The sequence below is a fragment of the Vipera berus genome (assembly GCF_964194415.1).
Source record: "Vipera berus genome assembly, chromosome: 12".
NCBI classification, from domain to species: Eukaryota; Metazoa; Chordata; class Lepidosauria; order Squamata; family Viperidae; genus Vipera; species Vipera berus.
Window position 1 is genome coordinate 21,216,853 of NC_138215.1, and position 26,961 is coordinate 21,243,813.

At 53.5% G+C, this 26,961-nt stretch overlaps 1 protein-coding gene across 1 annotated transcript in view; it reads left to right on the forward strand.

Annotated features, from left to right (window-relative positions):
• Positions 1 to 17,988, forward strand: part of ALDH1A2 (aldehyde dehydrogenase 1 family member A2) — a 29,376-nt gene extending 11,388 nt beyond the window's left edge. Inside the window, exons 2-13 of the mRNA XM_081337001.1 lie at positions 2,323 to 2,427; positions 2,691 to 2,831; positions 4,367 to 4,496; positions 7,753 to 7,814; positions 8,858 to 8,986; positions 9,081 to 9,194; positions 13,583 to 13,685; positions 14,281 to 14,465; positions 14,635 to 14,799; positions 15,365 to 15,522; positions 15,610 to 15,684; positions 16,052 to 17,988. Of these exons, the coding sequence (XP_081193127.1) occupies positions 2,323 to 2,427; positions 2,691 to 2,831; positions 4,367 to 4,496; positions 7,753 to 7,814; positions 8,858 to 8,986; positions 9,081 to 9,194; positions 13,583 to 13,685; positions 14,281 to 14,465; positions 14,635 to 14,799; positions 15,365 to 15,522; positions 15,610 to 15,684; positions 16,052 to 16,124 (1,440 nt within the window). The 3' untranslated portion in view covers positions 16,125 to 17,988. The remainder of the gene's footprint in view (positions 1 to 2,322; positions 2,428 to 2,690; positions 2,832 to 4,366; positions 4,497 to 7,752; positions 7,815 to 8,857; positions 8,987 to 9,080; positions 9,195 to 13,582; positions 13,686 to 14,280; positions 14,466 to 14,634; positions 14,800 to 15,364; positions 15,523 to 15,609; positions 15,685 to 16,051) is intronic.
• Positions 17,989 to 26,961: the final 8,973 nt, after the last annotated feature.

Consider the following 26,961-nt stretch of genomic DNA (forward strand, 5'->3'; position numbering starts at 1 on the left):
TTCCTGTATGGAAGGAGAAAAATCCTCCCGGAATGTCAAAAAGCACAAGAGCGTGACTTACTAAAACTGGGAAAAGCCAGGCCTGGGGAAGCACATTCAGGCTCTGGCTGGACATGGGCGGTTGGTGACACCAATCCCAGCGGCACGGAGAGGATTGCTTGCACATCACGTGCAGCAGCTCAGCAGAATCTCCCAGCAAAGGAAATGGGAGCCTCCCAATTTGCCAGGCTGGACAGCGACTGCGAATTCGGAGAGCAAAATGAGGGGCAACCTCTGTCTCCCTTTGCAAAGTTCTCCCTTTGAGAGAAAAGGCTGGTCTGTCATGTGAGCGCCAGAGGAATCAGATGGTCTCTCTGAGTTCCAGGCCACAAAGCGAAGCCATTGCAAGGTGATGCTCTTTACTGGTTTGTCAAAAGGCAGCTGTGAAAAAAGATACCCTGTCTGGAAGATGTTTTTGCATTTGAAATTATTCCACTTGCTTCTTGAAAATTTATCTACCCTTAAAACTAGCCACAATTCCATTGAACTGCAGCTAAGAGAAGGACAATGGGCACAAGTGGCATTTGCCCAGTAGGTTGGTGCAGCTGAGGGGCAGGGGGCCAGGCAGAGCCAAGGGGACAGAGTAGGGGCACCAAACGTTTTTTGCACCCACACTTTCCAGGGTAACCCCCCCCCAGCCTGACTGAGCCAGCCTGCCCCCACAGTCAAGACACCGACCGCATTGGATGACAACTTAGATGGCTAACTACTCCCCTTCCCCTTGATTTCTCACCCCAAGAGCCATAACTCTGGGCTCAAACCAAAACACACATCTTAGCAACTCTTGGGAAACCTGGTTAATCAGTTACCATCCATATATTCACCCACACGCACTGTGGCTTAAGGCTGAATTAAGCTGTAAAAATCCCCCAGCTGATTTATGGCTGCAGCTAGCCTTAATTAACCCTGATTCCAGGGCAATTGTGCCGGCTGGAGAGCTTTCCCACTTGAGAAGGAACAATGCCCCCTCTGGGCGGTGCCAATCTGGGCATGATTTACAAAGGGGCCCTTTCTCCCTGGGGCTATCCTTTCTTCCTCCTGGCTTGGGGAAGAGCTGTATATAATTCACTGATAGCAACATTTGCTGTCAAATAGCCGCCTTGATTTAACGTTGCCCACTACAATGGTCGCAATAAATAAGAACAAAACAAGTGAGTGGGATGAAAACCCCATTTGAGGCTTCGCAGGGATCCCTGTTCGCACAATGTGTCATTCTTGTCCAAGCCGGTGGCATTTTTACGAACTGGCCCTAATGAAAGTCAGATCAAATGTGCAGCTCTCAGCATTTAATCAACGTCCACTGGAAGTTCTTAAAAGTCCTGGCAAAGCCTCATTTATCGTTGAAGACTCTGCCTCTGGGCGGGAGGGGGCTTGTGGCATGGCACTACCTGACACCAAATGCCTAAACTCCCCAAAAGTGAGTTATTTCAGCATGAGATCGGGCTTGTAAAGCCGCCAGCTGCTGAATTTCAGGACTTGAAACCTTTCCAGGAAGTTGGCCAAAGTACTTTATATGGAGGAGAGAGTAAATATTCCTCCTTTACAGCCAAATTGAAGGCAGTCCGTTTACAGAAATGATCTGGCAAAGCCTGAATTTTGTTTATAGAACAACGTGGGACAGGAAGAAGTGAATGTTAACCATTAACAGTAGCAACTCCTCCACTGCTTCTTCCTGCACTGGGAGATTCAAGGCCCCGCTGGAGCGTTTCCATGCGAGGAAACCCCTCCAATGCTCATCCGCCTCGGGTGGGGAAGGTCCCTGCGGGCTTTCAGCCTGCCTGTTGCCAGTTGCTTTGGGGGGCATCACCCCAAGAGAAAGGGGGTCCACTTTGGGGGTTTGGAGAGCAGATGGGGGGGCTGAAGGAAGGGCCCTGATTTTGCCCAAACCCCAGGCATTCCCCCTCCTCTAAGGCCAGGCATGGCCAGGGAGCGCCTTTGTCACTTGCACACAACCAACAAGGAGGTGGGCAGGACGCCGTCCTTCAGGCAGCCTCTGTCCAGGCTCCCAGAAGGGAAGCGGGGAAAGCAGCCTAGGGAAAAGTTCCCAAGCTGTTGACCCCCGTGCAAGTGGAACTATGGCTCCCATGACCCTGGGGGAAAATAATAGTGACCAGGGATGCTGGGAATGGTAGTCCTGAAAGGACTCAGGTGCAAGAAGAAGAGGCTCGCTGGGAAAGGAGGAGGTTTTCTAGCACCCCAACAGTGTCAGAAGAGGGAAGATGAAGGGGAACCTCTGCATTTTACCCAAAACCAAAAAGGCCCATTTTTTTCTTGCCATTTCAGATCTTTATCAACAATGAGTGGCAAAACTCTGAGAGTGGGAACATATTCCCTGTATTTAATCCTGCAACAGGAGAACAGATCTGTGACGTGCAAGAAGCTGACAAGGTAAAGACAAGTGGCATTTCTAGCCTGCCCTTGCATCTCCCTGCAATGGTCCTGTAAGGACGGTCAGCTTGAGAGAAAAAAGGCCGGATGCAAATGGCCCGGTCGGCTCCATGGTCAGGGAAGGTCTGGCGTCCAGGTCCCCCCAGCCCACCTCTCAGGGTGCTGCTTTCTGTGGGGGAGGGGGGGTTCCAGTTGCCAAGCGAGGGGGTGGCTCTTGGGGCGCCCTGAGCACCACTGGCCCTCATGCTTCTCCCATTTGGCAGGCTGACACGGACAAGGCGGTGCAGGCTGCTCGGCTGGCCTTTTCCCTGGGCTCCGTGTGGCGGAGGATGGACGCCTCTGAGCGAGGACGTCTCCTGGAAAAGCTGGCCGACCTGGTGGAGAGAGACCGGGCCCTCCTTGCCGTAAGTCAGGCGGGTGGGACGCTGTGGGAGGAGGCCAAGCGCTGCCCAAGGTAGCTGCCTTTCTAAATGTTTCTTCTACTCGAGTCACTGTATGTTCTTGGGAGAGCGCTGAGAGTAGCCATTGAGTTCCAGGGCAAATTCGACCAACAATGGTGCAAAAGCCATCCTGGTCAACTCTGGGCAGATCTGGGCTTCCCCCACCCAGGGTGCCCAAGAGGCACTGAGCTGCAGGCCCACTGCGGAGGAGCACGTGGTGAGCCCCGACACGGTGGCATGGCTAATGTTATTTTCCACATGTCAAGCGCTTTGAACTAAGCCGGCAAACATCTTAATTCCAGCTTTGTCAACACTTAAATCATCTTACCACCAGCATACGCTGTAAAATCACCACAGGGAGAAGGAGGGGCTCAGCAAATCAGCTAGCCGTCTGCCGGTGGCTGGATTTGTGGTTCCTGAGCCAAACCTTTGTTGAATTTGTCCACCATAGACGTGGCTGCCGGCCCCACCGGCAGAAGAGATGGAAGCGCAGCAGCCCTCCTGTGCTTCAGCTGGATTTATGGCTCTCGCCCAGCGGCTTCCACGGATGCATTTCCTCTGCCGCAACCTTCTTGGGCAGATAATGGGGCCTCTTAAAAGTGATTTAAGCCATCGCAGCAAACATTTTATGGGGCTCCTTAAGAGGAATATGGGAATATCCCCTCAACAAGGGCCTGCGGCTTCTTTTAATTGGTTTGGAGACTGGGTGGGGAAGGGCATGGGAGCTATCTCGACTGCCAGAGGAGCCTCAGGCAGCAGCTGAGACAGGCATTCTTGAGCACCCCCTCAGCTCTCCCTGGAGGGGCTGTCCAGCTCCTCTTTAGGAGTTCCCACTTGGCAGCTGTTTGGTCCCAGCATTGAGAGGGCTGGAGGACATTTTGCCTTGTGCTGGGGCCGAAAGGCTGGTCTGAATGACCTGGGCAAGGCAGCCCCCGATGAGGGCCAGGTGGCATCTCCTGACCTCGGGAGACCTTGGCCAGGATGCTTTTGTGAGCCCCCTCCCTGCCTTTCAGGGGTACGTGACAGAAAACTGCTGCCAGAATGGCTTTGATGTACCCTGTGAAAAAGGACAGTGCCCTCATCCAGCACAGAGCTGGGTGGGGTGCAATGCATAGCAGAGGCTACTTGTCCTGAGCAGCCCCTTAGCAATGTCTCAGGATTTTGACCTTGCAAGGGAGGCACTCCAGATGAATCACACTGGGATCCCACCAAAGGTCAGCTGGCCTTGACCTGAATTGCACCTTGTTAGCCCTCAGGCGGCGGCTTTCGGCTCTCAGGTGGCTCAGCGGTCTGGAGAAGCTCTGTGCCACCTCTCTAAATGTGGACAAGACACATGAGTGCATACTGGCTTGGCCACAGCATTGGCAGCTCAACATGTCCAGAACCACTCTGTTGCACCAAGCTCCAAGAGCAGCCGTACCCACCGGACATTCCTCACAGCTGGTTCTATTACCAAGTCAAAAACTAAGCCTTGATTCTTGCTCCTCTTTGCCTCCCAGACCATGGAGTCACTGAACAGTGGGAAGCCCTTCCTCCAGGCCTTCTACGTTGACCTTCACGGCGTGATCAAGACCTTGCGGTATTTCGCCGGTTGGGCAGACAAGATTCACGGATTGACCATCCCAGTGGGTAAGTTAGAATCTGCCCTGCATTAGTTCTGTGGCGTATGTATCTCCAGCGCCAGGCTGGGGCACCTGCATGGAGTTGCTGTGTTCTGAGCCCCCCCCCCAATTCTTTTCCTCCACAGAACCCGGAGATCCATTTTTCCTTAAACTCAGGCCTGGGTCATTAGCGCCTTTGCCATCTCAAGATCCAGCACTGTCTCCAACTGGAGATCTGTCACCTGTGAGTGGGCACAGGGCAGTCCTCTGCGAGAGGGGCCAAGCTTGGCCTTCCACGCCCCTGGTCTTCCCACAGACCCATCATTCTCTGGGGCAGAGTGTGCGTGTTGGGCTCAGTTTGGCTGATCCCCCCCCCCAGCCAAGACCGCCTTCCCTTGAGCCCGAGAAGGATGCTGGATATACAGCCAGATGAGAACCACAAAAGGCCTGATGTTTTCCTGCCCCAGTTTAAAGCTTGAATTGCCAGGGAGTTTCACTGGTTTTATAGAAACAGTAAAACTTTCGGCACTGCCTGCTCAGTTTCCGCCCAGAAGGGCAAATCCCAGCCGCAGAAAGATCAACGTTTGGGCAAAGTGGTCTGTCTTTGTCAAACATTGTTACTCGGCCTCACTGACACCCATTTTATAGTGCACATCAGGTGGGCAGGCAAGGTACGGAGAAGACGGCTGACTTTAATCTCTCTGCTCCCCATAAACCTTTCTGCACAAGGGAACTCTATTAAAGTGGTCCGTCAAACTGCAAATCTTCAGGGTGAGAAAAAGGTGCCTCCAAAGGCCACCTCGAGCCTCGGAAGTCCTGGCAGGTCGGGCCAGGTCAGAGGATCCAGCCTTGCCTGGACCCAAGCTGCAATTTAGTTCACCATCTGCACTCTCATCTCAGGTCAGGAAAAGCTGTAAAAATGGGGTGCTGGGTGGCTCAGCCCAGCCTGGTGAAACTGGGCAGCAAACTGGCTGATCAAGTCCTAAAGGACCCAGATTGTTGGGGGTAATTAAGCTGACTTTGTAATAATTCCGCTTGGGGTGTGTGTGAAAGCCCTAATAAGCAGGCATATACATAGAATGAAGGCTACTGCTAAGCTTGTAAGCCACCCTGAGTCTTCGGAGAAGGGCGGGATATAAATGGAATAAAAATAAAAATAAATAAAATAAAATAAAGTCCGGGGCCTCTTAAGGGAAGGCTTGAGTGCCCGAATGCCCACTCCCGGGACAGGTTTCTGGGTGGGATCATGGGGCTTCTCCCTCTTTAGCTGAGAGATAAAGCCCCCAGCTTGGCAGGGAGCTGGCTCAGCTCTCCTGGGCACACAGCTTCCGTGGGGTGTTTCTCGCTGGAAGGAGCACCGCCAGAGGCTTCGGCCCATTCAGGGCATGAGGAATATTCACTCTCTTGGGATTACATTTTAAAATAATGTCTCTGGAAAGCTGAGACTGGAATTTGCCATCTGCCTCTTGCCTCAGTCCAAACCCAATCGCTCCACGTCTCTGAATCGCTTCAGAGTCACCCGGCCAGCCACGGCACAGAGGGGAAAATGGTTCCTCGGGAGCTGCTTCTCTTGGCTCCAGGTCCAGAAAGGGCCTTTGGCTTCCCAAATGGGGCTGATCTGAAAATACTCAACTTCCAAACATCCCTTGAGGGTGAGGCAGCCCCTCCCTAAGAAACAGCTGGCTGCAGCTGTGCTGCCTGGTATGGTCTACCCAGAGCTGATGCCCTCCAGATGGTTCTGGCTGCTGACCGGCCTACCCAACAGGAGGATGGGGAGGGGGGCTTCCATCTACTTTTATCTCCTCTGGGCCTTTTCCTAATTAGCCTCCCCAGTCCTCCCCCCTGGCTCCATGGGGTGGAAGCTTCCCTTATCTGCTCTGGCTTCCTTTCTCCACTCCCTTTTTGCTGATAACTGGCCGGTCCTTATGTGGCTCCTTGGAATGCCTTGAAAACATCACTGCTCACCAAAGTGGATCCCAGCTGGCTGGGCGGACCCTCTTCTCTCCACCCCCCTCCCCAAATTGTTCAGCGCAAAGAAGTGGGGAAAGAGCCTGTGGCTGATCTGAGTCAGGTTGGAAACGAGGCTGGACCTCAGATGCCGTTGGAAGCCCCAAGTTTTCCATGACCAAGGAGGGCTGGCAGGGTCCTCTTCAGCTCCACTCTGGAGAAACGTCCCACATCCCATCTTGCCTGAAGTCCTGGCGGGCTGGCCATTCACGAGTTCCTGTCCTGGCCTCGCCTTTCTCTCCCCTTCCGTTCTTTGGGGTGAGCCATGTGGCCTCCCTCCCTCCTCCCTTCTATTTCATGCAAGGAGGGACCCCGGTTCTTCCTTTGGAAGGAATTAAGAAGCAGAAAAGCTGCCCCTCCGTGGAGCAGGGGAGCAGCCCCATAATGCACTGCCCTCCAGTTGCAGTTGTGGGCTAGGACCCCCAGCCAGGGGCAGTGGGCTAAATCACGCACATCTCTTTTTAGAAAGTGGGAATTAAGTTATGGGGAGGCTAACAGGATTCTTGAAACGATAGCGTTCTCCTCTCAAAACCCCACAGCTCAAGATCGGGGCCGGGCGGGGAGAGAAGATACAGGGCTGAACAGGCACCATCAGCTCTACTCCGCAAAGCAGTACTGATTGATGGCGTTCAGTGAAACAAGGTTCATTTCCAGTTGAAACAGGGCACCTTTTGAACAGCGGTGACCCCCTGGATTGGCTGCAGCCTTCTGCGAGGCAAACAATGTCCAGCACCACCAGGCCTCTCTCACCAGGTCCTGCTTGGCCGGCCTTTGAGCAAAGACAGGCCTGGTGGGGGCTTGGTCAAATCAGCCCTTCCAAACAGCCTTCCCAGACAGGGATAGGATCAGGCCCATTCCAAACAGAACAGCCAGGAAGTCCACAGGATCAGTCAGCAGGTCGGGGGCTTTGGCTGGCCCCTCCTGAAGGCACAGTCCCTGGCGGACGGGCCCCGGGCCAGGTGGCGGACTCTGGGCAGAGGAACAGAGGGAGCTCCTGAAAGGAAGAAATGGTCAGGGGAGCAGGGCAGGCCTTGTTTGGGCCAGAGGATAGGAGCAGCTGGGCTTCGTGGCTGGCCCTGTGATGCTCCCCAGAGAACCTGGAACCATCTTTCTTTTTTGTCTGCACACTTGTACGTGTGTGCCCGCGCCCGCACACACACACACACACACACACACACACACACACACAGAGAGAGAGAGCGAGAGAGAGCTGCTCTTCTCCCTCTGGCTGCTCCTCTCGGGGTGCTCGTGAGATTAAGCAGGACCCTCTCTTCCAGACGGAGATTATTTCACCTTTACGAGGCATGAGCCCATCGGCGTGTGTGGACAGATCATCCCGGTGAGTCTCTCCAATACACCTCGTATTTATTTTCATTGGAATCGGCTCCCTTGAAGGGAGCTTCAGCCCGGGTGTGTTTCTCATTAGGGGTGACCAGGCCAGGGGAGAGGCAGGGAAAACACACTGCGGGCGGATCTGTAGCCGTCAGTCGCCCTTCCATTGCTTATTTGCACATCTTAATAGAGTTTTAGAGCAGCATTATTAGGGGAGCCTCCAGCCTCAGAATTCCCAGGACCAGAGCCAGCAAAGCCAAACAATCCAGCAGCCTTTTGTGGCTGTTGGCCAAGAGCGACTTACGCAGGGAGGTGGAAGGAAGGAAGGAAGGAAGGAAGGAAGGAAGGAAGGAAGGAAGGAAGGAAGGAAGGAAGGAAGGAAGGAAGGAAGGAAGGAAGGAAGGAAGGAAATAGGATGCCTTATGGAGGCATTTTACCTTTTGTCTTCAATAGGTCCAAAATATTGGGCACCCAGCAGGGAGGCCATGAGACACCCCAAGGCAACTAGGCCAGTCTTCCCAGGGGGCCAGGAGGGACTGTTGAGCAGTGGAGCTGAAGGGCCTCCCTTCCCCTTGGCCAGCAGAGGAGAGCCGGCCTCTTCCTCCCCTTTGGGGGCCAACCAGAACCACAGCACCAGAGCTTTGTGTTTTTGACAGGAAGAGTGTCAAAAAGTCCAACAAAGGAGCAGGGGCTCCAAAGGGGCATTAAGGGGCCCTCTGTGCCAGCCCCCCTCCCCATTTCATGCAGGAGCTGGCAACAAAGGGCTTCTTCTGGGAAAAGCCATTCCATGTGTCCACATCCCTCTGCTCAAGTCATGCTCAGGCTGAGCCACAGCACAGAGTCAGTTGAGGACTATGGGGCAATCAGTGGGGCAGGATCACAGACGATGTGCATGCCCCCTGTCAACCATGACCATGTAAAAGGAGAGAGAATTTTGCTGCAAGAATAAGGATGGAGCTAATCTGTCCAGTCAACCAATTCAGACACCGTTTTTTCCTGGCTAAAATGATGTGCTGACTAACTCACAACAAAAGCATTTTGCTTGCACAGTGGAACTTTCCCCTCCTGATGTTTGCATGGAAGATCGCACCGGCCCTCTGCTGTGGCAACACCGTGGTCCTCAAGCCAGCCGAACAAACCCCGCTCACCGCCCTCCACCTGGGCGCCCTCATCAAGGAGGTAAGGAGCCCCTGACACATGCGTGGCCTGGGGCCCCTGCTCCCCCCAGCTTTCCCTTAGCCATGCTCTCTCTCCCCCCCCCTTCCCTTGACAGGCGGGGTTTCCTCCAGGTGTGGTCAACATTTTGCCCGGATTTGGACCCACTGTGGGGGCAGCAATTGCTTCGCACACAGGGATTGATAAAATCGCCTTCACAGGTTCCACAGAGGTAAGATTGGGTGCTGTGAGGGGGTGGGGGGAGAAGTGAGCATCACCCCATCCTTTGCATTGGCATTCAGAAACCAAAGAATTTAGGAATCCCCCATACCAAGATGAGACCGGATGCCGGATGGTTGAGGTCGGGGCCAGTAATGGCAACTCCTCTTCCCATCGTTTCTCAAAACTCGCGCGTAATCCCTCCCCCCCTGCTCCATGGCTCTGTGTCCCAGCCTCACCCCACCCTCAGGGCACCTTCAACGACTCATCCAGGCTGTGAGGGAGGGGACTACCCCTTCCCTTCATGCTCCCTTAGAGTTTGGGGCAGCCGACTGTGCCCAAGTCAGGGGTCCTGGTGAATTTGTTGAGCGGTTTTGGCCTGCGTTTGGTAAGGAGACTCTCGCACCGGCTGCTGCTGACTTGCTGTGGGAAGGAAACACAGAAGGCTTCGGTTTCAGAACTGCCGATTGCAGCCAAAATAAATGTTCCCTGTCATTTCAGAGGGCTTTCATTTTTAATAGGTGTTTAAAATTAAAATGCCCTGGATTTTGCCCTAGTTCAGTATTTGCCTTGAAAAGCTGGTAACAGGAAGTGAAAAGCATTGCAGGATGAAAAAAACCATTCTCTAAGAACATAAAGCAGGAGCAGCTGGGATATCTTAATCCAACTTGAATGTTAACTGCTTCATGTTGGTTTTGATTTCCCGTCCTGTGGAATTCTTGTAGCAGCTAGAGATGTCTTGAGAGGTTCCTTGGCTTGCTGGGCCCGAGAAGCCCCCTTGCTTCACCACAATTCCTTGCTCTTGGTCTGCTCCTAGGTGCCTAGCAGCTGCCAGTTTCGGCCAGGGCAGCAGCTGATCAACTAGGAGACCAAGATCTTTTGGCTCAGGCTGGCGAACATTTCAAAAGATGCTGCAAGGTTTACAGTCCTGCGGTGGGGAAGAGGAAGTGTTCTGAAGCAAGTTTTCCAGCCCCACTGCGGCCCCTTCCCCTCTTTCTTTTACTCATCTATAACAGAAGGAGTTCTTAATGCAGTGCTTAACTGTGAACCCCTTTGCCACTGAAGCTCTTTCCCCAGAAGCTGCACAGTCAGCACAGTTTCTCTCATGGCAGGACTGGAAAGGAAGGCTGCATTTATTCTTCAACGCTTAGTGGTGCTCTGGACCCTCTACGTGCTGTTCAGAAAAAGATGCCACCAAGTTCAGGAGGGTTTCTGGTGAAAAAATAGGATCTCTGCCAAAGATGGTAACTCAGTGGATACTGAACGACGCTCAGCCAGGGACGGACATAGGTTTGGCTCGGCATTTCTTGGTTCCCAGGCACTGTTCCTCTCCCTCCCGCCTGAGCACCGGAATGGATGCTCTCCCTGGGACCCTTTGATGTGCCCCCTTGGAGCCCCCACCCCTGTGCAGGGCTCACTTCCTACAGGTGGAGGACTGGCGGCCCAGGAGCCTCTCACCGCCAGGGATCGTCTTCCCCAAACTCTCTGGTCATGGGTCACTTCCCCATGCAGTCCCCTCACCGGCTTTTCATCTATGGCTCATTAGAGATGGCGCTGCAAAGCAGGCCCAGCACCGCCCTGGTTTTTCCCAAAGTTGTGCTTGATCCCCAGGCAGCAGAAGTGGGGAAATGAGCAAAACAGCCCTCCTTGAGGCCCATCCTTCTCTGCCAGAGGGATGGTTACTGCCAGCTCCTCCTTTACCTTCTGTGCCTGGCTTCTTCTGCAAAGCAGCATTTGGAGAAGCTGGGCATGGGGGAGGCAGGAGGGTCCTGCTTCTCTCTTCCCTTTGCAGCCAGTGCAGCCCCCCTCCCCCACCAGCCCCTCTGAGGGCAGCTCTTTGTCCTTCAGTTTCTTGGCACCGTTGCCATTTCAGAGTTGTGCCTACCTTTCCCCGGGCCATCAATAGAATCTGGCTGACCATTTGGGGGTTACCACATGGACCATTGTGGTGTCAGAGCGGAGCCCTTCAGGCTGCAAGATTGGGGGCCAGGCTGGGGCTGTGGACCAAGCGAGTCTGTCCCAAGTCAGCCTTGCTCTGCATGCCCTATATTGGCTGGGGAGGCAAGCAGGTAATGTTGCACGTGTGGGTCATTTCCATGTCCCCCCCCGGGCTGGAGTACCTTCTGCTTTCTTTCCTCTGCTGAACCAAAATGTGGGGTGGGGGGTGTTCACTGCCAAGGAGGCAAAAGACCACCCTTTCGTGTTAAGTTGGAGAAATGTAGGGTTGCTGAGCAAAGAGGTGAAGCATCAGGAGTGAAGGTCTTCCATTAGATCTGTGGAACAACAGGAAGAAGACATGGATGAGCAGAGATGGGGGAGAAATGCTTCTACTCCGCACTTTCTCAACCAAGTTACAAACTGAAATGCAATTAACTCTCCAAAATTAGGACGACTTGCAGAGTGTCTCTTATGCCTGACATTTGGTAGCCATATTCCCAGTTGGGCCTTTTTTAAATTCTTTGCCTGGGAATTTCCCAGGGCCCCTCGCTTAGCAGCTCTTGGAAACTGAAGGCCGGATTACTGGATTAGCCTGACCTGACCTGATCCCTTCGGCAAGTCTTATGGGGAAAAAGGCCAGCAGCATACTGAGATTTACTCAGGAAGGCAGGTTTGGGTGTCACTGTTGGGAGCTGGAAAGCAATAATTCATCATAGATTGCCACATTGTGTTGGCTTCTCTTCGGAGAGCTTTGTAAATCTCCAGTGCTTAGCTGGAGTTTCTGTCCCAAAGCCATTGCATTGTTGTTTCCCTCTGAAATGAGGATTTATGTTTCCTCACCCCCATTCTGTCTCCTGTGGACAGAAACTCTAGACTCATCTCAGAACAATTGAAGTTGGATCCAAGTTTACTTTCCCTGGGCAATCAGATGCAGCTTGTGTGCAGAGATGAATGGTGGGGTTTGGGTGGTGCAGCAGAGACACACCCCAGTGAGCTGGACTCATTCTATTTTGCAAAGTTGTGTTTCTTTTTAATGGCTTTGGTGCAAAGTCCAAGATATTTAGCCAGGTCCCTCGACAACTTCGATCAAAGGCCTGGGAAAGAGTGTGCCTGCCTGCCTTTTGCGGGTGTTTTCTTTATGCCGTGAAGAGCTGAACAAAGCTTGAGTTCATCATTAGTCAACAAGATACGGGGCAGGACCATCAAAGCAAACTACGGGAGAGGCCAATATTGGTTCACGCCAAGCAAATGTTTGGAGCGAACAGCTGCCTGACCGCTGATAATCACTGCCCTTCTCAGCCGGCATCTCCTGTCCCCTTGCCAGAGCCCGGCCAGCAGGCCTGGGCCTGCACCTTTCCCAGGGCACCTTGTCCTCTGCACTCAGACACCCAGAGCCAGGGAGGAATCTCTCTGCAGGGCTTCTGGACTTTTTTTCAGACCTCCCACCCAAATGTGGCAGTGATCTCCATCTCAGTGGCAACCCTGAACGAGGCCTCCTTGGGAGGCTAGGAAGTTGCCCCCAGCCACGGGCGCCCGAAAGCTAGTTGGGAGTTGGTGGATGATGTCAGGGAAGCAGGTTTGTCGGAGCCAAAGGAACCCATTTTGCCCAGAGGGTCTCCTTCTCAAGTTTCACCAGATAAGCACAGAACCTCCCCTGGGGATCAGTTCATTTGAGTTTTCCACCTTGGCACTAAAATGTCTTGGTCAAGCCTTCTGCCCTCCTTGGCTACAACCCAGTTCCGTGTGTAGGGTGGGCAGAGACCTCTTCCTGGGCTTTGTGGAAGCCAGTCTGGCAGGATGAGCTCCGCTGGCCCCAGAGCTGTGCACCAACAGCTGACCGGTTCAGGGAGCAGACTTCCATGTCGGCCCGAGGAGTGTGTGTGTGTTTGCACAGCAAATGGCCCCCTCCCAGAGGCTTGTGTAACCAAGGGGTGCTCCACAAGGCTCCAGGGAGGTCTCCAGTACCTGCAAGGGGCTCCTTTGCCTGGGTTACATTCCTCCCTTTTAACATAAGCATTTTCCATTCAGCCATAAACCACATCTCCAAAGCAGCTGGCCGCAAATTTAAAACAGAGTTCTTAACAAATCACAAAGAAAGCAGTTCAAAACAAACTGGATCAAAGAACAACATGAATGAATGACGGTAGAGAACAAATAGGATTTTGACACCCTTTTCCTCCCACTGAAATTGCATAAATTTATTGGGCTGTTATTTGGTAGTTCTGAAGTCAGAGAAACCTCGCTCTGCGTGAATCAAACAAATGCAAAAAGCCTTCTCTAAAGCGAGAGGAAGGGAGCCGAGAGAGCCGAGCGCTATGGCCGCTCTCTGAGGAAGAACCAGCTCTTCTTCCCAAGACTGGCCTGCCTCCCAAGCGTGTCTGAAGGCAGGCAGGCTTACTGGAGGGGCCCGGAGCCCTGGCAGGGGCTGAGTTTTGCTAGGCTCCTCCTTCTTCTTCCATTCAGGTTGGAAAGCTGGTTCAAGAAGCAGCCGGCAGGAGCAACTTGAAGCGGGTGACGCTGGAACTCGGGGGGAAGAGCCCCAACATTATCTTTGCGGACGCAGATTGTAAGTTGGTCCCTTATCAGGGCACTGTTCTCCAAACAACCCCCCCCTTTCTAAAAGAGAGAAGACTAAGGAGAAGTAATATTTTGAATAAAGAGAAAAGAGATAAGACAAAGACCAAAGTGCAGAAAAAAGAGAAATAAAATATGGTTTTTGATTTTCTTTTATAGCACTTATAAGTGTAAATTAGCCTCTTACTCTGTGGTCACATAATCTATTTTTTCTAATCATCAAAACCCTCTCTCAAAAGAAAGGAGGGGTCCATTCAGGGGTCCAAGATGGACCCCAACAGACAAAAGAGGCAAAAGGCTGCAGCTACTGTGTTTGCATTTGAACCCAGGACCTATTCCGCCTTGCTTCAGATTTTATCAAGCAAGCAAAACCATAAATGAGCCCATTGTGGGCACAGCTGGTGTCTCCTAGCTCTGCTCAGACTCTGGAAACCATCTTGAACTCTGCCCTATTTAAAGGGACCCCCCTCCAGCCACAGGATGGGTGCATTGGGATGCCTGGTCTTCTATCCCCCCCAGCCCAGCAGCCCCTCCCTCGGAGGGCCAGGCCGGCTGTGCTGGCTGATGGAGCTGCTCTGCTCTTGCAGTGGAGCACGCGGTGGAGCAGGCCCACCAGGGGGTCTTTTTCAACCAAGGCCAGTGCTGCACGGCTGGCTCACGCATCTACGTGGAGGAGACCATCTATGAGGAGTTCGTCCGGAGGAGCGTGGAACGGGCCAAGAGGAGAGTTGTGGGCAGCCCCCTTGACCCCACCACCGAGCAAGGACCACAGGTTTGTGGGTGGAGGGTGGGCCACTTGTGTCTGGAGCCTAAGCCTGAGCAAAGGGCAGGGACAGACCCACCGTGGCAGGGTGGATGTGGCCGTGGGGAAGAAGAGAAAGCATCACTGAGTCCAGGACCAGTGGTGCCAAGGAGCCTTCCCCCCCCCCAATTCTCTTGAGATTGACAAGAAGCAGTACAACAAGGTCCTGGAGCTGATCCAGAGTGGTGTGGCTGAAGGGGCCAGGCTGGAGTGCGGGGGCAAAGGATTGGGGCACAAGGGCTTCTTCATCGAACCCACCGTTTTCTCCAACGTGACTGATGATATGCGTATCGCCAGGGAAGAGGTACCCAGCTAAGCCCCCCCTCAAACAGGCTCCACTCTCCCCCTCCTCTGCTATGACTTCAGTCCCTTCGGTCGGGCTCAGGCAGACCCCCAAGTCCACCTGAGCTGATGGGCTATAGGGCCCTACTTGGCTGTTGAGCTCGATCCAACATCTCCACAGCTTCCTGGAAGAGCCACCAATAAGTCCATCCTCAGGGACACCTGAGTCCCTCTTCAACTGGCCAGAGGCCTTTCTCTGGTCTGGTCTGAGAAGGTTTCACTGGGGGCTTCTCAGCCGTGCAGCTGGGGTCTCCTGGGGGGGGTTGCATGTCTACCCTGAGATCCTGGTGCTCCCCATGGGGAAAAATTTCTGGGGCACACCCTTTTCTGCCATTCCCATTGTTTATCTGTTTTTCATTGCCCCAGGCCTAAAGCTTGGTGAACTTCTTCTGTGCAATTAATTGTGTGTCTACAAAGCCAATCGTTTCCATGTGCTGCTGGATCCTGATCCAGGGGCAGCATACAAATCCTTGTGGACTTGTTCCCATCAATGACTTTGCTCTCTTTCTACCCCCCCCTCCCCACAGATATTTGGGCCTGTGCAAGAAATCCTGCGGTTCAAAACCATGGAGGAAGTGATCGAGAGAGCCAACAATTCCGACTTCGGGTTGGTGGCCGCCGTCTTCACCAGCGACATCAACAAGGCGCTGACTGTCTCCTCTGCCATGCAGGCGGGAACCGTCTGGTGAGGCTCAGAACACAGCTGGGCAATGGTTTCAGGTGGTGGGTGAAGTGGGTGCTGCCCTCATGCCACTCTCCCTCTTTTTTCCAGGGTCAACTGCTACAATGCCTTAAATGCCCAGAGTCCTTTTGGAGGTTTCAAGATGTCCGGCAACGGAAGAGAAATGTAAGCAAGGTTGTTCTGGATGGGGACTTGCCTTGAAGGTTCTGGGGGGGAGGTCCAGAGGGTCCCAGGGGCTCCCAATTCAGAGGAATTTTGGGGGTAGGAGAACAGGTCCCTCTGCTGGATAAGGCTTTGGGGTGAACCCACCAGGATTCCCTTTTGTCCTGGAACCGCACAGCTGGACAAGGGTGGCCTGCCTCCTCTCGCCTTCCCTTGGGGAGTCTGAGCTGGCCACCTCCCATGCGTGCCTTCTTGAGCCGGTCCTCTTCCTGCCTACATGGGGACCGGCCCCATCCGTGGCCCAGGCTCCGAGTGCTGGCTGGGGGCACCTGGGCCCGGCCTTGACTCCTTGTCTTCCTTTTGTGGCCAGGGGAGAATGTGGCTTGCGAGAATACTCCGAAGTAAAGACAGTGACCATAAAGATTCCTCAGAAGAACTCCTAAGAGGAGGGGGCTCCACAGCACCAGACGCGCCTCTATCTTTCTCTAGAGGGTCTCAGGAATTTTTAAAAAGTGACACTGATGTTTGTTTTTTTAAAAAGTAACATCACAACCAGGTTCATTATTCAACTTGAGGGGTTCTTCTCCACTGCTGACACCACACTCTTTTGATCTTGTGCAAGATTTCTCTCAAAGGAGAAATCTTTTGAAGCATGTTTGAGCTGGATGGCCGATTTCCGTGCTGAGAGGCACGGGCACACTGTCTTCTTGGCCAGACAAGAGGGGCTGCACTGGGAGGACTTTTCCAGGGGAGGAGCAGGCAGCCCCTGGCTGGGACAGCCACTCTGCTCTCTGGGCAACCCAGGCAGGCAGGCCTGGAGCATCTTGTGGGCGCCCATCCCGTGCCTGTGCCTAGTTCTCCTTGTGGGGAAGGAACAGGTGGCTTGGCCAGGTGGGGTTCCTGGAGGGCCTTAGCTCCTCCCATTCTCTCTCCTTCCCCCGGGGGTGACTAAGAGGCAGCCCCCTCAGCAGCCCTCACTGCTGCTTCATGAAATGGGCTGCCTCCATTTATTCCCCTCCTCTGACTGCAGAAGGCCCTTTGGGGGTGGGGTGGGGAGATGCTTCCCTTCCCCAGGCAGCAGCCTCTGAATTCCCAAAGGCCCCATCATCCAGGCAGTTCTTCCCTCCTCCAGGCATCGGACCTCCAGCTCCTCTGATGATTTCCCCCCCCCCCCCGTGCCAACCTGGCCCTCTTTGAAGTGGCTTTGAAGTGGTGACCAAATAGATGTCCCTCCCACCACTGGCAAAGGTTTTGAAGAGAACCCTCCCCCCAAAAAAACTCTGCTGACCTACAGCCTCAGGAGGCTGGAATTAAGACTGGAAGCCATAGGTTGGCAGACGGAGCTGAGTTACTCCCATCAGTGGGTCCCATTCCTGCCACCAGCAGGAACCATCCTCCTCGGCTGCTTTCTGCTTGAAATGATTTCAGGCAGTAACTTTTGTTCCGAAGAGGGAGCCTTCAACTCACTCAATGGCCCCCTGGAACACCCCCCCCAGTTCTGACTGGGGAGCCGGGAGCCCCCGAAAACAGCACCGCTGCAGCGCCATGCTCGGCCAGATCTGGCTAGGCTTCCCCAGGAGCTGAGCCGAAGCCCTGGAAGACACCCTGGCATCGGGGGCCCAAAGCCTGAAGTGGCTGTGCTGAGCCGTGGCTCTTGGGCTGCATGTGGCCTGTTGGGAGGACAGCTGTGTGTACTCAGCTGCATTCGGTGAATGGATCTCCAAATGATTGTCAGAAACACTCCGCTTCTTCAGTGTCAGGCGGCGCCCAAGACTGGCTTCAGGCAGCACAAGGATCTGCGTGGCATAAAACAGATGGCTCCCCCCCCCGCCCACGCCCTGTGGCCCAGAGTAGCAGGCCTTTTCTACGCAAGGCTCATTGCACACAATGGGCATGCATGCAGGTGCCTTCCATTCCCACCTGCCAGACACAGGGGAAGTGCCCTCTGACTGCCAGGGCTGCCTCGGTCCTTGTGGGGGGCAGCACTCCCTCTGGACACTCCCTCCCCCCCAGCATTTTTTTGGGCATCATCGCAGCTCTTCTCTGCCAGTGGTGAAGCAAGCAAGATGCAACTATTGTTCCTGAGCTGTGTAACATGAATTCATGTCCTGCAGTGTTACAGCAGAAGATTGTGGTGTGTTTTTTTTAAATGCTCTAAGAAATTAGTTTTCTTGTTATACCCAGTATTCACAGTGAAAGGCCTTTTTCTTTTTGTCTTGTGTACCTTCAAGAAGACCTGTGCTAGCAATAAGCATTTATACTATATACTCTACATTATATGTGTGGTGTCAGTGTGTGCAATTCCAAATAAACAATTATTGTAGGTAACAAACTCGTCATTTTCCATTTTCCCTTAAACATTAACCAATGGCTGGATTCAGTTTCAAGGGTTGCATAAGTCTTGGAAGTCTCTTGGGATCACTTAGAATCTGGTCTTAGGAGTAAGCAATGACCCCAAGAGGAAAATCCTCATTTTCCTTAAAGCATCCCACTAGAGGGGCTGCCCCTTTCTTCTTCTTGGAGGGACCCCGAGAGGGTCTGTATGAGGAAGACGAGGCCTGCTTCTCAGTAGCAGTATTTCCTTCAAAACTGAACTGGGGGGAGAACAGATTTTGGAGGGAATATTATTGCAGCTGCATCACTTTCTTTTTTTAAAGAAAAAAAAAGCTCTAGATCGCCGATCCAGGTCAGAGGAGACTCTTTCTCACCCCCTGCAGCCATAAAGCGAAGCCATCAGCGAAAGTGAATCACTGGCCTCTGCAGTAAACGCTGGCTTCTCTGCAGGACTCTTGGATACAGTTTTAAGAAGGGATGATTTTATTTCCTCTGCGGATGAGTCACGGGTATGAACATTGTGAGCCGCCCCCCCGCCCCATGTTGGAGGGCCCGTAAGGACCAGAGAGGAAAGTCCCAGGCTGGGTCAGCTTAGCGAGGCAGGCGAGGCTGAGGATCCAGCAGCTGGGCTCGCGAAGAGTGCGGGCACGTTTGGGGCACCCTGCCCCTCCCTTTCAAGGCCCCATCCCAGGGAAGGTCTACATGCACAGCTGGGGAAGCGGGGCTGCCAGCGGTCAAGCAGCAGCCAGGGAGCCCAGCCGGGGCCTGGGACAGGGCTAAAAGCTTTTGGGACCTTCCTTTGCCTGCCCAGCTGGATCAATCTGGGCCTGGCCTCGGATAGACACCTGGTGCCTTTTGAGGATCCCTTGAATCTGCTCCTCAACATAGATAAACGGGGGAAGGAAACACTATCCAAACATCATCCACTTCAAAGGCACCATTGCAATCTGTCCATTTGCCACACAAAAACTGTAAAGGAAGGCCGGCTGGGTCCCAGGCTCTCCTACCAGTCCTGCTGCATTTGATGTGTTAATGGTTTGTATGCCTGCCAGCACCTCAAACGTTGTGCCGCCCCTCCCCGCCCTCCCGGGATGTTCGCCTCCCAGCCAGCTGGCCTCCTCCAGAAAAGTTGCCGTCACAGGGACCTCCCGGCTTTCCTTGGGGAAGCCCTGGCTGCTCTCCACAGAAAGGTGTGCCTGACCTGAAAAGCAGCAGAGGATCTTTAAAGGCGGAGGGGGGGCGAAATCTGTGCACATCTGGCCTTGCAAACTCTCTTCACTTGGCTTGGCTTCTGTGCAGTCTTTCAGTCCAGGGTTCACACAAGCTAAGATGCTTTCCTTGTTTTGGGGTGATCTTTGCACCTGGAAGACATTCAAACACGGGTCCCTTTCTGAGATGCAGGAAGGTGGCTTACCTGATGACCTAAGATGACCCCAAGTGGTCCAGTTTCTTGAAGGGCTCAGGATTCTTTGCTGCTGACCAGCAGGCTGAAGGAAGCCACTGCTACAACTGACCTCCAATCCAGCAGCAGCTGCAGTGGGGCTTCTGTTCCCCCACCTGCCCCTAATTTGAAGCCTCTGCTTAGCCATTGGAGGACATCCGAGGATCCTTCAGGATCTTCCTCGAAGGAAAACCAGAGCAGGCAGGAACCCATCAAGCAAGCACTTTCCCTTTACAGCAACCCATTGGAACAAAAATGGTTTTTAAAACAGAAGGGCCCAATCCAGCCTCTCCTCTGTCCTCTGGACCAAAGGTCAGAGTTCACAAGGGAAGATGTGGGGGGAAGAAGGGACAGGAAGGCAGCAGAGAAGGGCCAATCCTGCTACTCCAGACCAAGCAATTCAGATCCCACCCAATTAAACAGTAGAGGTTTGAGTCAATTAGGTCTCATATTAAGCAGCAGCCTCCTCTGCCCAAAACGGGGTCTTCACGTAGCTGAGGCATCAGCGCCTTCCACTGACTGTGGAGCATCAGGAAGCAGAATGACCAGGCAGAGGCAGGATCCCCTTCCTTACTTGGCTGCTCATCTCATGGGAGTTCTCGGTCAGAGAAAGAGAGGGCCTCAAGGGCTCTAGGGATTGACCCCCCCCCCACCTGCATGGGGCATCTGGGTGACTGGAAGGATTGCAGGCTTTCGACTGCCTTCAAGGCTCCTGCTGGATCCCTAGATTCCTAAGCCTGAGGACAGCCAGATTGCAGGCTTGTTGGATTCCCAAGTATTCAACTCAGAAAGTCTACATTTTTCCCAATAACTCCCTTCAGGATTCAGTAATGGTAACAAGAAGATGAACGTGCTCCTTGCAAATGAATGTCTTTTTTAAGCATAAAATATGGCCCCTTGGAAGACAGCGCCATAAATCTTCTTGACTGGCTTGGCATGGGAGAGCAAGAAGTTCAAAGCAGATGGCGGGGAGTCCGGCAGGAACAACAATCACAGGCTGCCAGGATCAAGTCCACTGAACTGAGGTCTTGGGAACGCCATGGCTAAATAAGGCAGCCTTGGAAGGTCAGCATTGGCCCCAGTCAGGCTCCAAGAGGCTGGAAAGCTCAGCAAACAAGGACCACGTAGACTTTGGGAAAGTTCCTCTGGCAAACCTCTTGAAGACAACCTGTGCAGGAAAACGTCCCACCCAACCTGGGGACCAGTGAACTCATTTTATGAGCTCAGGGTAGGGTTGGGCCACAGGGCTTCTTCAATGGAAGGTGTGGTCTGTGGTGTTGTGCTTTTCACTCCTCCTGTCCCTGGATCAAGCAATGGTGAAATCAGGAGAAAGATGGTTAATTCTGACTATCCCTGCCAGCACTCTCCAACTCTCCTTTCTTTAAACTCTGGGCCCCACGGCCCTCCGGACCTCATCCCTTCAGAAGCGCTGAAGCCCCCACATGGCGATGGGCAACTGGCCAGCCTGGAATCTCAAGCCCCGTTCAGAGGAATGCCCCCAAAAGGAACACATCCATGACACTTCACCAGGACTGGCCAAGAGGAGGGGAACGGAAGGCCGTGGGTCAAGGGAGGGAGGAGGCGGGAATCTTGCCGTGGACACCCAGCAAGGCAGCCACCGCTGGCTTCCAGTTGCTTCAAAGTGGAGACCATGCAGGCTTACAGGACCACCTTCTTGGGGTGAAGAAGGTCTCGGGGAGATGCCCACAGGACCAGGAGAACCACAGGGCCCCAGGACGGGTGGAGGGATAGCCTCTCCTCTCCTGTGGGCTGGCCAGTTGCAGGATGCAAGGGGAGGACAGCCAGCCATTACCTGGCCATCAGCTCCCTGGTGGAAAATGAGGCCAACGCCCTGGAATCTGGGAATTGCAGCCTGGAGACGGGAGGAGCGTTTCCAGTCTCTGGGGCGTGTGGCTCAGGGGCCTTCTTGCTGACCTGCCATTTCTGCCATGAAAAGACCTGGAGGGATGGGCTGCTCATTTGCTGGGGTGCTCCCAAAATGATTGCCATTGCCAGACATGGGGGGGTGGGGAGAGCGATGGTTTTCTCCTGCTTGGGAAGCTCTTTCAGTTCACCCCCAGCCCCACTCAGGCAGCTTTCAGAAGGCCTCCGAGGGCTGCAGTAAGGGGGGGGGACGCAGGCTCCTTTAAGCTCTGCTGGGAACTACAAAGAATTAGTCATCTGGCCCCTGCAGCAGTTTTAGGCAAGCAGGAAGAAGACAAGAGCTGTCCACAAGCTCAGAGGGCAAAAGTCTGGAGGCAGAAGCCCCCTGCAAAGCCAGGGGATGGCTGCCAACTTGGGGCCATTCGCTCTACTTGGAAAGGCAACTATTGCCCCAACACCTTTTCTCAGTTCCCCTCCTTACACTCAAGAGGTTTCCATCCTCAGCTCAGTCTGTATGGGAGCCTCAAGAGGGCCAAAGAGAGCGGCCCTTTGCAGAAAGAATCAGGAGCTGCTGATTTGGGGATGGGCAGCTCAGCACCCAGGCAAGGCCACACTCGTGGGCTGTGCCATCGCTCTCAGCAGGGTGAGGGGACTCCACTCTTCAAGCAAGGCACGGGCAGATGGTTCTGTCAAGGGAATATGCCAGACTGCAGTGTCTGCCTCTGTGCCCCTGGGCTACGGGCCAGAGGGATCTCTCCAAACAGCGAGTAGGGAAGTCCCCCAAGCCCAGGGGGTGGGCGCTAACTGGGGGGCAGTCAAGGGTGAGAGGCAGGCTGGGCCGGGTTCTCCTCCAGTCACCCTCCCTGCCCCCTGACCGCAATGCCAGCTAGGAGCAGTTGGTGTTTCCCAATTTGGCAGGGCATCCATCCTGCGAGCCCCACCAATTTGGCACCTCCTTGGCCCAGTGTGAAAAGGAGGGTCCCTTTGCATGCTTCTCATTTCACACGCCTCTCCTCGGCCCTGTCCATCAAGGCCATTTGTTGCCTTGACCAGGCGCCAAGGCCAGAAGGGCAAATCCAGCCCCAGGGAGGGAGGGAGCATCCAGAAGAATCCTCCCCCCTGCCGGTAGCTTGTTCCTGTCCAAAGAGGTTCTGCAGGAGCTGGATAGCAGTGATGGTCCATTCGGAGGGTCCGCTTATTCTGGCCCTTCTCCCCATTTCTGACCCTTGGCTGCTGGCTAGAAGATGGGCTCCTGGGGAGCAAAGAGACTCGCCTCCAAAGACTTCCAAGCAGCACCCCCAAATCAGAGGGGGAATGGCAGGGGCGGGGAGGTGACTGTGAACAATCTTCTTTTGTGAGGAGAGAAAGCAGGAGAAAAGCTGAAGATCTCAGGTACTAACAATGGAACCAAAGTTAAACACTTCAAGTTCCTTTGAGGAATCCTTGATAAGAAAAGCCAACAAGCTCCTCTGTTTCTCCTCTTGACTTTAAAGCAAGTCAGCCACTTGAGGAAAGAATACTAAATTATTTTACCCGTTAATTATTCAGTTGATAGAAGTTGACCAAGCCAGGATGAGTCTGCAGACAAACAGAAACTTCTCTTTCTTTTTCGATAAGGTGGGCAGCGATTCTCAAGAGGTGGCAGCTCTGCCACTTGCTCCCTTTTGTCACCAGGAAGCTGAGGCTTTCTCCGCACATCAAGGAAAGACTGGTGGGCTTGGCCAGTGACAGACGTGCCTCGAATCTCCCAGCCGCTTCTTCTTCTGCTGAGATTCCACCCTCCTGCAGGGGTGGCAGCCCTGGGGGTGGGCAAGAGAAGTCGAGGTGATGTTGCCAACCCTGCAGCTGAAGCACAGCCCCATCTTAAGGAGTCCTGGCTTCCCTTCTGGCCCTCGTCAGGCCCGATGCAAAGCTGGCCAGGAGGAAAAGGCTTTCTGGGCATGGGGGTCCCTCTGGCTCCCCCACCTGAGCTCTGTTTTACCAGCAGGTGTTCACAGAGGAGGGCCAGGCAACTCTGGGTCTGGGCCCACAGCAGCGTCTCTCCTGCCCTGAGAGCCTCCTGCATCCACCACCATTTTTGCAGAGAATTGATAAATGATGTGTCAGCTTCCAGGGTTAAAGGGCAACAAACTTCAAGAGGGTGGGTTTTTTTTCCATCATTTACAATCCAAATACCGGGAATAGAGCCCTCTGGACCTCTCCCCCCTCTTGTTCAATTGCAGACCCTGGTGAAATAGTTTGCAGGTGTCAGGATTAAAAAATACTCATGGATTCAGTTGGACTCCCCATTTGCTGGGTTTGTTTAGAGATCATGGATGGTGGAAGGGCAAATACTTTTTGGATGGAAACAGAGTTAAGCAACCCCAGAGATGAGTAGAACTGGGCAGCAGGAGCTGTCCTGCCCTTTTTCCTCCTTAACAGACCTGCCCTGACAGCAACAGCCTTTATCACTCTTCAAGCAGCCTGTTTCCTTTTGCCAAGGGGGTCTGCAGAGACAAGACTCTTACCGAGGGATCCAAAAAAGGGCTCTCCGGGACCCCTGTTAGCCCCTGGCTGGATCCTCAGGCAGGTCTATGTTTTTCCAGGGCCCCCCCCGCCCCCCCAGCATGGCTGAATTTATCCACTTTTGCCCTGCTTTTGTGCCCCCCTTCATCCACTGCAGGCACTCGGGACAAGAGTGGAGCTCTTTTGCCTGCTTGAGCACGGATGCTCAGGAAGGGAGGAGATCCTGATGGTTGCTTAGAGGTCAGTGCAGGAGGAGCTGCCTACAACGCTGGCTCTCTCTGCCCAGAGGCCTTCCTTTTTCTCAATGGCAAATTAAACCCAACAGCCTTTACTCCTCCATCTTCTTGGTTGCCCACAGTGTTTGCACTCACGGCTGAGGACGTTAGAGGCAAGTTGGCGTGTTCGTTTTCTCAGAATTGTGCCTGAAAGCCTTTAAGCTTTTCTTTCTGAGTCTGGGTGACAGACCCTACACAGGCCGATAGACTCCACCCTTCTGAGCTGTCTGGCTTGGGGCTCCCCATGCTCCCCCCCATGTGTTTGAGCATCATTTCTTTGCTGTTGCTCTTTCCCTGTGAAGGACCCCAACTTAGCTGCTACTCAGCGGATTGGGAACTGCTGCAGGGTTGGCATAGTTCTAAACAAAGGAACAGATGCACAAATAGGCACTTTTAAAGAAGAAAATATCTATCATTGCCGTTCTGCCACTTGATTTTCTTAGCAAAGCATACATTTTTAAGCTTCAAACCATTTCAGTCTCTTTGTCCTGCTTGTGGTGCTTTGTTCTGCACCAAGTGAGATGATTTTTATTTTGACATAAATAATAATCTTTCCAGCACTTTCATGCCACTCCATCTTCCTGCAAAATGCACACACAACTATTGTGCAGTTTTGTACTGGTGAAGACAACTGACAGCCTGAATTGTCTTTGCAGGGTGTTTGAAAACAGCACTTGGTGCCAAAACATAGCGATGCGGGAACACGCCTGGAGGAGACCGCTGATCACATTAGAGGCATGCATGTGGTTTGGAAGCGGCACAGAGAATGCGGGGCTGGGGCCTGCGATGCCCTGGGCTCGGCTGCCTCCCGCTCTTCAAAGCCAGGTGCGTGCTGGGAGGGCCATTGTCTGGCCCAACACATCCAAGCCAACGCCAGTTGAACCCCAGCAGGAGGGAAGCAGGTCCGAAGAGCCTCAAACCACATTAGAGAAGGCTGACCCAAAGCGGTGACTCCCAAAGGAAAGGCAGCGTCCCCCCCAGGTGGACTGCAGGGCGAATCAAAGGAAGCAGCCCAGACGCCCCCACGAAACCCCGTCTCCCCTGGCCTTTTTTAATGGGTTTGCGGCTCTTTTCTGTGGGCAGAAGCGAGAGCGGGCAGGCCTCTCCCAAGTGCCCAGCGTGTCCTGAAGGGCTATCGTGGCCATTTTCCCTGCTGGTCACTGCTGCTGGTGCCACTCGCCAAGCTGGATTCCTGTCCTGGGGCAGAAGACCTGAGAAGTCCTCCCCTCGGCCCTCCTGCTGCCATCGCTCTCCTTCTCTCCTGTTCCCCTTTCGGCTTCCTCCTGGTCCTTGCTTGGGAGCTTCCTAAAAAAACTGCATCTGCTGAAATAATACATCTGTAACCACCACGGAGGGGCAGCAGGCAGCCCCGGCCTCTGCTTTGATTTAGACAGAAAACACTTGGAGCAGTGTTGCTCTTTCTTTGCCATCAGCCAACCGAAAGGCAAGAGAGGGACGGGGGGGGGGGGAAGCCAGAGGTGTGAACCTCCACGCGCACCCAAGAGGAGAGCTGGGTCCCTTTGTAACCCCACAAGGCCCCGTGATGGGTGGCCCCCACCTCTGGGGCACCCCATCCATCAAAGCAGACAAGAGGAGAAGGGCTTTGGCCATCACCCTCAAGGCGTTGAGAGATTAAGCCCCACCCCATCGAGGATCGGGCAGCCAGTTGCTCCACTGCCATGTGGGGCAGGGGGCAGGGAAGGACTCGGTCAGGAGCCAACCGGTTCTGTGGGTCAGCCAGCTGGCAAACGCTGTGGGACTTCTGCTCTCTCCTCTGGGATCGGAGGCAGGTTCCCTTCTTCCCTGGCTTTCTCTGTGGCTGAAAGGAAGGCGCCCTGGCCTGGCACACAAGGGCATCTGGATGCCCTCCTCCCCACAGTCAGCTCCTCTCCAAGGACTGATGGTCCTGGAAACTGAAAGACCCCTTTTCTTTTAAACAACAAAGAGCAGCAGATTTTGAGCAGTTCACCTGCTTCCCTCCTGGGCTGAGATCTCCCTGGCATTCCTGTTAGTTTGTTTCAGAGACAGGGGAAACACCTCTAGCTATTTGGTCAGTTTTTCCCCTTCAGAATCACTTGCTTTTCTCCAGCCTTAACATGGGCCACGTATATTTACTGATACCCAAAAGGCGAAACAGCCATGCAGCTTTAGGCGTCTCTGGAATTGCATAGTTTGCATCCAGGGACAGCAAAAGAAATAAAGCTATCCTTTATTTAAATAAAGCCCCCCACCCCTACCCCCACCTCCACCTCTGGCAGCCAATATCTGCTCTGCTGCTAATCTGCATCCAGGAGGGAGAATTGTTGATGGATACACAAATACTTCCAAACAGTATATAGGATTTTACAAACTGTCCAACTCCATTATTATCAAATGGACAACAGGCCCACATCTTCCCCCTGCCTTTTTCATTTTTCTACAATAATCTTTAATTCCAATTGAATTAATTATAAATTGATTGCTTGTCAAAGATGTCCTCCATGCAAATTTTAGAATTTAATGCTTTCTGCCTGGAAATTGCTTCCAAACTCTCATAAGCTGTCACCTTTTTGGCATCCCTCCTATGTCCGGGGTATCTTTGGAATCGCTCCCCCATCCCCACCTGGATGCCTAAATCAAAAAGTATGGCTTCTTGTCCTTTTATTTGCCTTCACCCTCTTCCTTTTCCCCAGAGAGCTTCTTCAGATGCTGGCTTGTGAACTTAGACAGGCAAGAACTGTTTTCTGCTTTGAAACCACCCAAAACGAGGGACGGAAGAAGAGGAAGCTGGCTGAAGTGCCACCTGGTGATGGAAGGACTGGACTGGACCACAGCTGCAGAGAACCTGATCCAGGCCCAGAG